This window comes from Pygocentrus nattereri, chromosome 18 (genome assembly GCF_015220715.1).
Source record: "Pygocentrus nattereri isolate fPygNat1 chromosome 18, fPygNat1.pri, whole genome shotgun sequence".
NCBI classification, from domain to species: Eukaryota; Metazoa; Chordata; class Actinopteri; order Characiformes; family Serrasalmidae; genus Pygocentrus; species Pygocentrus nattereri.
In genome coordinates, this window is record NC_051228.1 from 30,484,580 (window position 1) to 30,497,056 (window position 12,477).

The 12,477-nt window shown below is 37.7% G+C and overlaps 1 protein-coding gene across 3 annotated transcripts in view; it reads right to left on the reverse strand.

The window, feature by feature from the left end:
- cadm2a (cell adhesion molecule 2a) overlaps positions 1-12,477 on the reverse strand; it is a 482,918-nt gene that overhangs the window by 132,061 nt on the left and 338,380 nt on the right. For 2 of the 3 annotated variants that reach the window (XM_017681972.2, XM_017681954.2), the window contains exon 2: positions 5,428-5,454. The exons of the other annotated variant lie outside the window; for it this stretch is intronic. In XM_017681972.2, the coding sequence (XP_017537461.1) occupies positions 5,428-5,454 (27 nt within the window). The remainder of the gene's footprint in view (positions 1-5,427; positions 5,455-12,477) is intronic. 3 annotated transcript variants of the gene reach the window in all.

Here is a 12,477-nt window from a genome sequence, read left to right on the forward strand (position 1 = left end):
ACACACCTCTCACAAACAAAGACAACACACAGATAAACCGGCTGCCTGTGGTGTGACTGCTTATTGAATGAGAATGCATTATTCATGCTCAGAGTAGGTGCAGGTGGTCGGGATTACTTTAGCACCAACGTTGACTCACACGCTGAGCCCACTTTTCATCTAACACTCGACCACTTCACTTCCAAAATGCAGGTGATATATTGTTGTCTGAGCTCAAGCGAATGCCTGGGTGCATTGAAGTCAAACTGAAGCCAAGTGCATTCCGAATCTTAGTCCTGCAAAACACCCTGAAGTCAGCAAGGGGAAGTGGAGTAAACATGAGTGGCAGACGGTGCGTGCGACTATGAGGGCACAAATGTAGCTGTATGTGTCTGCCTGTAAAGTGTGTACAGAATTCTCATGCCTTTATTCTTCCAAGGGCAAAGAGGCCACAGGTTTATGACTCCAGCAAAGTTTTCTCCATAAATCTCAAACTCTTCAACTTGAGATTAGTGTCCTGTTGATTCAGTGTGTAACAATGTGGGAAACAGTAGCAATGAAATTTTATAGCGGTGGTATGAAGGACACACGATTGTAATAAAGGGGAAAAAGGAGAGAGAGATCATAAACTGAGAGTTTAGCTTTAGCATAACAGCAGATAAATGTCAGGAACAAAATCTGATCAGTTCTCTGACACAATGAAGCTTGAATTATCAGGGATCTTTCATATGTCATCATATCAAACCTCCTACATTTTTCAGAAATCTGATGGGATATTTTTCTACACTTTGGGCTGATAACACAGAAGAACCACTTTTTTTTTGCCTAAAGATCCTTTCGAAGGATGGTTCTTAAAACTGGTCCACAGGGACCACCCAGACAGTCCACATTCTTATTCAATCTCCACTCCCAACATCTGGGGATCCATGAGGACCAGTTTGAGAACCTGAGAGTGTGAAGAACCTTTTTTAAAGTTAAAAGAATCTCCACATAATGCAAAACTTTAATACCAATTCAAATTTCCCCTAGAACTGTACATTCAAGCCAAGAACAATGCAGAAACCTACATTTTTAAGGCTGAACATTCCAAGTTTCAATTTCATCCGATTCATCTGGAAAAATTCAGTCTTAGAAGTTGGTTGTATTTTCTTATTTTCACAATCCAAGTAATCCCATACACAGTGATGTTAAGGTGTGAATATGGTGGTCAGTCCATTATTCTGAGAACACCAGCAGCTTCTTTGTTTGATCTGCAAATGTTTTTCTTTTTTGTCTATTTCCTTTTCTCAGTAAAATTCTCAGTAACTGCTGCACATCCTATCAGAGCCACAGGATGGAATTGACTTCTCACAGTGGAAGGAAGGACAGAAACACCTGTGCTTTGATTCTCTTTCACCTGGGCAAATACATTATACTATAGCAATAAGAGTCCTTGGACAATTCAAGCAATTCCAATGTCCACTTTCAATGTTCTAGTGAAAAATGTCTTCTTTTGTCAACTTCCTCTTCTCATATCGTTAAGGTCTGGTGGAGCAAAAGTGGCAGTAAAGTGCACCAAAGTTATGAGTGGACCAATTAAATACTGATAGATTATATATTATACTTAGTGTTGAAAAATTCTGTCTAATATTCTGTTAAATATATTTTTCCTGTTTTTTTTCTGGTGCTTAAAAAATAAAGTGTACTTAATGACCATTTTGAATGGAAAATGAAGTAGCCAAAAGGTGATCTCTGACCTTTGCACAGAACTCTATGTAGATTTGTTACTAAAGTAACGGCAACCAAAAAGCAGTAGTGTTTGTTTGTACACAACACATTTCCAGTTACATGTTGTTTACAAGTTGTGGCAAAAAAAAAAAAGCTTCTGCTCTACGCGACTCGGTGCCAGTATCCAGAGACTTGAGGCCAAGTGAAAATAAGAAGCGATATTTCTTTTTTGGTTCTGTTTCTACGGTTACCAAACAGAAAACGCACGCCTCCATTTGGAGGATCGATATAAATACGGAGCTGAGAGCATGATGCCAATATCTTTATTAGACTGCAAGTGAGATGAGGGGACGCCTCTTTGGCTCAGTGATCTACAAGCCACCGCCTTACTCATTACCAGAGCCATGGATTTCCCATATCATCATAAGAGATGCATTGCACTGGACACGGTTCACTGTAGCAGGGGCAGGATAGCCCTGCAAAGTTATCTGTCTCCGTTTAATTTGAGGATAAACAGCCACTGCAGGATCATAGTTTGCCTTTAAAGTCCCAGTGAGGATGTTTACCAGAGCTAAACTGCACACAATCTGGTCAGTGTCAAATGACTCACTTTGTAGATATCAATAAAAAGGTCCATTGTGGAAAACTGGAGATCGAACTTGAAGTCCTGGATGAATAATACATGTTTAGAAATCTGTCTGGACCAAATTAAAAATGGCATTGCTTCTGCAGCGGTTTTTATGGTCTATGTAGCCAAGCTGTTACAAAACAACATAGAATCATCAGGGAAACATGTTCACAATATAATCTACTGTTAAATCTTATTACTGAGCCAGGTGCAGCACACAAGACTGTAAACAGGATCTTTCAGTCCATACATCACCAACTCTGGACCTGGAGATCTACCGTCATGCAGTCCTACCTTCCAGAGTCTATTTTCAAGACACCTCTGGTCCTCATTATTATTAATTATTAATTATTTTAGAGATTCTTGATTGGCTGGATCAAATGCATTGGTGTTGGGTATTTAGAGGAGGAGGATGCCATGTTAGATGTAGGTTGAATGAAACTCTCAGGGGATATAACAGAAGGCCAGTTGGTGACCACTTTTTTAAGCCAGACTATCAACATGCAATGCTCAAGTTATCATGAGCAGATAAAACTAGGCCCAATACTAGGCCCAATTACTCAAATCCCATTTCACTCTTTCTGCAACAAGTCTGTACTTCTGTAGCTCTCCACAACTGATCTGAGAAAACTCTGCTTCAACACTTTTCTAATACTGACAATGCTACAGATAAATTTTATAGGACCTACTCATAATATAAAGGTCTAGTGAAAGACCTGTATACCAATGAAAGGATTTTCTTTGCACTGTACTCCAGATAGCAAGCATATGTTGGTCAGCTCGCTCGATAAGGTCAATTTACAAGGATCTAAACAAACTTTAAATGACATAGCTCTTTATTTTTATTGAAAAACAAAGACAAATACCACAGATGAAAAAAAAATACCGCTGATATAAAATGATTTTGCTGAAAATATCATTCCAGGGTTAGTTTTTTTTTTTTGGCAAAGCAAATACAGGTGCCAAAACAGGTTCTTTGGAGCAATGCTGTAGAAGAGCTATGCCTTTAAGCAAACAAAAAGCTAATGCCTTTTGCTTGCTTAAAGAACCTTTAAATGGGTAATTTCATTAAAAAACCCAAACAAACAAAAAAAAAACAGTTGTGTGAATGACATGCATGAGTGTGAGGAACACTTCAAAGCAAGAACCTCCTCATAAAGTGTTTTGTATTTTTCTGAGATTAGCTTTTTGATGAAACTGAATCTGTCTTGTGTCCCTGTGAAAATTACTTCATTTCTGTGCAGCACTCCAATTCAATGTCATTTATGTGCTAACAAATTTAGCACATATTACCTACAGTTTAGCTTTACAATATCACTTTTACCCTCAAATCTAATTTTCAGACAGTGAATTTGAATATTGTAATCTACTTTCATGACACTGAGATTAGAGACATGTTTTTCAACAATATTTTACTTACATTGTAATAGAAAATAAGCATTCTGAGGGAATAACTAGACCTTTTTCTATTGGAGCGATACCAGAGAAGAACCATTTTTTTTGCCTAAAGATTCTTTCAAAGGATGGTTCTTAAAACTGGTCCACAGGGACCACCCAGACAGTCTACATTCTTACTCAATCCCAACTCCCAACATCTGGGGATCCCTGAGGACGAGACTGAGAACCACCACTTTACATAAACTATTTATAAATGAGATGTGTGTGTGTGAAGAACCTTTTTTTAAAGTTAAAATAATCTCGACATAATGCAAAAGTTGAATACCAATTCAAATTTTCCCTAGAACTGTACATTCAAGCCAAGAACAATGCAGAAACCTACATTTTTAAGGCTGAACTTTCCAAGTTCCAATTTCATCAGATTCACAGTAAATATCACTCATAGAACAGCTAACCTTGAGAAACCATGTATCTGGATGTATGTGTGAAATCCCGCATCACCTAGTTATCAGGACACACTCAGAACCCTCTCATCTGCATCACAGGCTTCACTTATTAGATCAAAGCAGTACTTCTTCCCCAAGAGTGAAAGAAATTCTCAGCATCTCTCCTTTTCTCTACACTTTCCTTTTTCTGCACTCAGAAATGCACTGTCTTCCTCCACTTTCAGAAACGTGCGGCTCTCTTGTTCCACAGTGGGACCACTCAAGGGTTTGACAGGCATGTTTCTCAGCCTTCAGCTTTCAAGGAGAGAGTTTGCTGTACTGAACAATGCCAACTTCACACTTACCTCATGGAGACCTACACTTATAAAAGTAAAGGTGCAGAAAAGAGTTATTTGGAGCATTGACATAGAAGAACCATTTTTGTTTCCTAGAAGAACATTTCTCCATAAGACATGTAGTTGTGAAAAACCTTTGTAAAGCTTGAAGATTCTTTACCAAAAGGAAGAACCCTAGAACCCTATGGCCAAGTCTGGAACCATTAAGTACCTTGTCCTATTGCAACACAAGAGCTACACTCTTTATAAAAGGTGCCACAAAGGGTTTCTCGAGTGATTCCATAGAAGAACCTTTTTGTTTTCCTAGAGAACCATGTTCAAAGAGAGTGTGAAGAACCTTTAAAAGCTTTAAAGAATCTTCACATAATGTAAATGTTCTTTCTATAGCTTTTATAAAATGTAAAGATTCCTAAAACCTCAAACCTCACTTTCACATGTCTCATTCGCAAAATAGTTCTTTAGGGAACCAAATATGGGTTTTCTATGTTGTCATGTAAAGGATCCTTATTGCCACCTTTATCGTCAGTACAATAGCGCAATATGATTCGAATGCATAGCTTGAAAGCACTACACGCTACAATACTTTAAAATTTTTTCCCATTTGCATAATAATCTTTGCATGATAAGGTGAGGAAAAATAAGAGAAGGTAGGGGAGGTAAGAAGAAGCACATGAAAAAGGGGACGGGAGGAAGGGAGAGGTAAAGAAAAGAAGAGAAGGAGAGGGTAAGGAGAATGATAAACAGCATGGATGACCACGCAAAACTCTTGGAAGTGAATTCCAGTCCACTCCCTGGTCTCTGTCTGTGTGAAGAGAGGGAGTGGTGGTGTCTGGCAGGCTTGTAGCAAAGATAAGGGAGCTATCTCAACACAGTTTATTGGGAATAGTGTCCCCCCATTAATCAAGGAGCAGGGAAGATGGAGGAGCCCACTCACCTTTCGCTTTGTTTTTCGTAGCCGCCGCTGGAATCGCGGAGAGCAAGAAAGGGAGGGAGGGAGTTAGGAATGAGTGAGGGAGGCAGGAATGGAAGGAGAGAGAGAGAGAGAAAGAGAGAGGAAAGAGGGATGGGAGAAAGAGAGAAAGAGAGAGAAGGAGGAGAAAAGAATTGATTAGACCAAACTTGGCACAGACACCAGCCACCAAGCATTCTAATTCACCTGTTCTACAACACTGATTCCTATCAGCCTCTGAAGAGCCTTTATCGGCACCAAATAGCATCTGCAAGGGAGAATTTGCATAACACTGGTAGTTATTCTGTTCGTAGATAACACTTCTCCTGCTTGCATATAAATGGATTTGAAGAAAGCTCTATGTATGAACATGCTACTTTACAACTGGAACGTGATGCGGCTCCAGCTTCTTCTCTGATATATTTGGTTCCTTCGTATTATCAAGAAAATTTCTCTTTGCTGAGAAGTCCTTTTGTTGTGATCTTGGTCTGGTGATGCCATGTGATAAGAAGTGTCATATGAGATTGCCTTTGTGAAGTCTGCATGCCAGCTAAGGGCTCAGACGAACAGCAATCCTCTGTTGTGCTATTACCTCCTGAATGGCTATTGATCAGATGCAACACTATTCTGCAACAGCTTCCCAATTAGCAATGCAGCACATGCCTCCAGTGCTCTCACAAAGGAAATACATGTGGACAAACAACGCTCATAATTCTGTCACTTTTTGACATGTTTATGTGAACAATTTTGCCAGGCACAATTCACCGTTCCTATAACGACTTTTTACCTCCTTATTTTTTTGCAAAAAGTATAGGCTATTTATTGATTTTTAAGCTTGAACACAGATCACAGCTTAATCTTCTATAAAAATTCTTATAGCTTACATGTCTAATAACACACTATTAAATATCATCACCTGTATACATCTGTACTCAGAATGCAGACAAAGGGAAAGAAGATACAGAAGAAGCCAAGCAAGTCAAAAAGCAAAAGTACACACTGTACTTTTAACTTTATGATTGGCAGCTCAGCCACTGGAATGATGGGGGCCAGCCGGCCTTTGACACCACTTTTTTATTGAGTTCAGGCTGTTTATTTAGAAAAAACCCAAATACCGCACTCTCCCTAACCACATGAACTACAGATCTATATCTCTATGATCAGAAAGACAGTCCAAATTAGTGGTAGAACCAATTAAAATCACTCAGCTTGGGGGCAGGATATTTCTCAAACATCTATCTATAGGCACTTGTTGACAGTTTAATTACCACAATGTGTGAAATTTAAGATGCAGTATTTCTCTGCCACCTTGCCAACCTAGAAGTTTATGCCTTTCTGAGATATCAGAACCCATTGAACACAAAGGCCAAAACATGCAACACTAACCCTGTAAATGAAAATTATTTTGTATTATAACTATGAGATAGACCAGACATAACCCTGAAAAACCCTTGAAAAAGCTTATTACATACTAAGGCTTCCTAGTATATAGCCAGTCCAAACTGGTTGAGCTATTCTTAAGTTGTAGATAAGGTTGTACAACCTTTGGTCTGTCGAAAGGGCTCTGGCCTTTTAGAGGTTAAGTTGGTCAGTTTGGAGGTGTGGTGCCAACTGTGAAAGACAGTGTACAGCCCAAATAATTGAGAATATAGTCTTAAAATTTGAGATATTTCAAGAAATTAGCCAGATATCACACCACTGCTTCATTGTGTGTTTAGTCTAATATGTTTACATTGGTCTAAGTGTAAAATATGAAAGGGATATAATATCCCACTGGCCAGTCTAAACTTGTCGGAGGCTATCAGAAATGCACTTCAGCAGTAGTTTTCAAAGACAGCAAAGGCAGTCATTTACTGCTACCCTTTAATAATCAGGTTTGAAATACCCATAAGGAGCTTTCATGGGTTACATTTTTAGCTCATATCAAATTTCTAAGTTGAGTAGGACTTTTTATCATTAGTCCTAGTGGAACATAAAGAAAACCATATGCAATGCACAAAGTAAGCTTCTTTCCTACCACATTTAACAAGTTTACTGAAGTCCATCTTGTTCCTTAGGTAGGGTGTTATTTGTAATCGATGGAGCAATCTAAATTGTGATTCCTTACTTCTATTACAAACAGATAAATCACTGGTGTAAAGCCATATCATTGCCCAGGTCTCTTTGTCTATTAAAAGATCAAGATCAGCATTCCATGCTGGTAAACTTGTCTCAGTGTTTACTTGGTGTTGTCGATAAAAACAAACAAACAAAAGTTTTCTGCCCTGAGATCATAGAAGTATCTCTGCTAAGTCACTCAAAGTTAAAAATGAAACTCTACCTATTTTGAATACTTGTGTTTATCTACAGAAGGAAGTACATGGAAGATTAACCCCTTAAATGGCTTGAACCCAAAGCTTTATTACACACTTCTATAACTCAACAATAGCTTGGCCAGTTTGCATTGTACTCCCTGTAGTGAACAATAAGCCATAGAATGTAATAATTAAATAATTTAATAAGAAGTTAATGTTTTTCATGATTGATTTAATGATTGTATTATTTGAAGAAAAAAAAAACCAAACATTTTCAATAAATGTTTCAATGTGCAAACCTCAAATTCAAAAAAGTGGGGCAACCACAAACAGAAAGAGATTCACAGATCTACTCTGACCTGTATTTTAATGAAAAAAAGTCCAAAGACAAGATATGTAATGTTTTATCTTATCATCATTAATTTTTTAAAGGTGTGTGTTCATTCTGATATTATTTTTTGATGATGCAACCATGCTTGGATATAATAGGAGAATCAAGAAAAAGCTGCTTCCTTAATGAGCAAGAATGGTGTGAGGCTGTGCACTTCACCGAAAAGGCATCAAAGAATAATCCAACAGTTTAATGATTCTCAGCAAGCAATAACAGGGATTTTATCGAGGTATTTCACCTCCGTCAGTGCATAATGTCATCAAAACATTCAGGGAATGTGGGGAAACCTCTGTGCATAAAAAGTAAAGCAAAAAACACAACAAATGGACCATGACCTTCAACCCCTCAGTCAGCACTGCATTAAAAACAGGCTTCCTTGTGTGATCAAGATCATGGGCGCAGGAATACTTAACACTGTGTGTTGCTGCATCCACACATTTTCTTAAAGGTTTAAATTTGTGTAGAAAAATAAAAATTGATGGAAATATGCTGCTAAAGTCAAGAGACGACAATGTGAAACAATTTTTAAATGAAATATCTTCACAACAACACACTTAAAATACCCGGACCAAAAGTGTTCTTTGGAGCAAAAGCTATAGAAGAATCACTTTTAGTTCATGCAGTAAAAATAAAAAAAACTCTGAGGTTGTGATTTTTAGTAATACAGTTTTATCAATTTCAGCATGTAGAGCTGGAGCTTTCTGTGTGCTGTCATGTTTCCTATCACTGTATACAACATGCACTAATACACACTATTGGTAGATACACTCATTCAGAGCGCAGATCAGACTGATAAGCTCTTATTACTGATTGTTTAATCTGAGTATCCACAAAGTGCATCTGATGTGTGACTTTCATATTCCTACTCATGTTGTGAAAAACAAACTGTATAAAAATCTCATATTTCTTAGATCATGTTCTTTATATATCAAGTAAAAACAGCAGCAGCCTTTAGAAACTGTGGATATTAATGGAAAAGATTGATTAATAGCATAATACCAAATTTGCATCAACTGTAAAAGGTTAAAGAACATCGACATAACATAGAGGTTCTATAGCAGTTAATCTGTAACCATATGCCGATAATTACAGCCTTTATTTTTAAGAGTGTATCTAACAAAGTTCGAACTCTGTAACTGATCAAATGAAAGCACTTTGTTGCCTTGAAAATGGTCCAAATGAGTCTAACAGAAGGGATTTTTTTCATGCATATGTTACTAAAGTCAAAAATAGACAATGCACAATTATTTCATACAATGCTATTGAAAGCTCAAGAAGCTCCCTGACTGAAACCCAACGGGAATATGATATAAAGCTCTTAGAAACATTGGAAAATGAGTCTTGTCTGTCAAATGAACAAAGACAATAATAACTTCAAATGAAAGAATTGCACTTCTAGAAAATTCAACGCCACTCTGTCAGATGACATATTAGGCATGATTTAAGGGGCCCTTGATCTCATCGCTTGGATTACAGAACAATGAAGGTTTTTTAGTCAAGAATGCACATTTTAATGTGTAAACTCCAGAACTGTCACTGTTAACCCCTTAAAGGCCCAGGCTGATTACACACTAAGTCTCATTATTCAGTGTGTAAATGAACTACAGTGCAGACTGATTGAGTTTATAGGTTTCTAATAAAAACAGCACAGTTTATAACAAGAAAAAAGGGAAGAAGAAAAAATATAGGATTTTGTATGATTTCTTTACTGTACAGTTATTCGTTTCAGATAGCATCGGTGGCATCTGAATCTAAACACAGAATGAGAGTGAGTATGGTGCAATGAAATTCTCCTCACCATGTGGACTGACGCATCACAGCTATACCAACAGATCCATCAATTTTGTAAACCATGGTGCGTGAAGAATCCCAGCCAATCCCACAGGAGAAATCCCTTTGCTGCTTATTTTTCCATTTTAACTTGTTTACCCAGAGCAAAGTGAACATGGAATATGTAAATATTAATGTTCTTCTTCTAAAAGCTCTTATCAATCAAGGCTCACCCAAGAGTGTGGTGTCTTTAGCTGTATCAGCTAACCAGTGGAGTGGAATTTAGAGGTACAGTCTGATTCAAGGCCTTGTGTATCAGCCTAAAGCTGTGAAACGAAGAAGAGCACACATTTTTCTTGTTCTGCTTATTTTTCTTGCTCAACCAAGCAATTGTTTATTGTTTACACTGGTACCATAACCTAATCCATATATGAAGCATTCTTTTTCTCTAAGTGATTATATGTCTGCTTTTACTGTTTAGCCAAATGTGAAAGTAAAGCATACATTTAAATATACATTAAAATGAAGTAGTATGGAAATTCTTGGCCAAAATCGAAATGTAGAAATTGCATGTATGTTTATTGTGTGTTGTATTTCCAGTACAATAAACACAGCAAATGAATGGAAACTGTGCCCAGAGAAGACCGTGTGTGTGTGCTCTCAGTAGAAGATGTGTTAGATTATTTTCAATTAAATCCACAAAACGTGATCTGACCAGCCGTATTTAAACTTTTGCATGCAATTTGTTGTTTTTCATTATCTGGCATAATTCAAAAAGCTGCCCTTCACATTATGTCAAGATTTTAAGATAAATGGACCAATTACTAAATTATTATGTGAAATGACTAAAATTACTTGAAATAATCAGCTCTCCTTTAACTTCCAGTAAAAACTAATGCAAAGTTCTTTAAAGTTCTTTAGGAAGTACATAACGTAACTTTATATGATTAATTATTTTCATGTTCTGCTTCAGTAATGAGCTAATGAGACGGTTGTAGGCATTTTAGAAACAGCACAACATTTTCAACAAAAAAAAAAAAAGAAAAGCTGAAAACTAATTTTTTGTCTGTTTTGACCACATATGTTAGTGATCAAAATCTCAGCACATCCTTAGTACAAAGGTGACGAGAGAGGATGTGAAAAGGAGGTGAAAAGATAGGAGAGGAGATGATATGAAAAAGAGGAGGAAAAAGTGAGGAGGAAGAAAAGGAGAAGAAAGAAAATGAGGGGAGGAGAGCAGAGAAGGACATGCAAAATGAGTACAGTCTTCTAAGCAAAGGCTCCAATAAAATATTAATCACAAAAAAGGCTACTAAATGGTTTTTGGCTTGGACATCCAGCTCTGGAAAAAAATCTTTCATTGATATAGAATATTTACAGTATGTGGAGGTTTTTCACATTTACGCAGCTCACTTGCAACAACGGTTCTTTAAAAAAAACACCCATTAAAAGAACTCTTTTGGCCACCTTTGTTTCTGAGAGTGTAGAGGGGAAGAGAGGAAAGGTGAGTAAATTGGGAAGGAAGAACAAAAAGGGCAGAAAATAGAGGAGGAAGTCAAGGGGGTCCACTTGTACCCCATAGCGAGACAGGTGACAAAGTTCCCTGTAGATCATCCTGACACTTTCCTCCCTCACCTGTGGCTGAGGTTACAGTGAATTATTCAGCACAGCTGCATTATTGATGCAGTGTTGTACTCGCATCAAGGGTCTGGAACCTACAGTACCACCGGTGACAACTTCTAGCAGCGCAAATAGCAGCTCTGCACAATAAAACCAAACTAAAGGTGCAAACAACATCTCTGCATTCTGCACTGAGGCTGAGATGATTCATCAGCTTTGTAGCGACAAGAAACTTTTTAGTGACAAGAAGCTTTGGCCTGGTCCAGGAATCTAACCAATAAATCAAAGCGAATGTAGCGACACATGTCTGGAGTTACACCAGCTAACAAAAAAAGCAACAAAATTTATTGGATGTGAGTTTTTTGTTGTGATGTCAGCCTGGGGAGAGGCCAAGCCACACTGGCTGAGAGACCAAATGCCTATCCAAGCACACACACACAGATGTGTGATGCTCTTTATTTACACATAACGAATGAAAATGAATTTAATGTGGCCTACTTAGGCCAAACGCACAACTCAGACGTGTTTCTCCCTTAAGGTACTCTCTCCCTAACTGGTTTAGACAGCCTGTTGTTAGAGTCCCTGCTCCTCCCCTGATTCACTGCAGGTATCCCTAAATAAAGGTGGAGGAGTGCTCTGCTCTCAGAGTAGTCTCATTAGGTCAGGCATAATAACATTATGTATTATGCATTAATATGTAAATATTTATGTTCTTCTTCTAAAAGCTCTTATCAATCAAGGCCCAGACAAGAGTGTGGTGTCTATAGCTGTATCAGCTAACCAGTGGAATTTAGAGGTACAGCCTGATTCAATGTTTTGTGTAGTATCAGCTTAAAACTGTGAAACGAAGAAGAGCACAAATTTTGTTGTTCTGCTTTGTTCTTATTGTTCAGTGAAGCACGTTTCCCATTTATTGCTCAAATTGGTATCATAATCTAAACCATATACGAAGCATTCTTT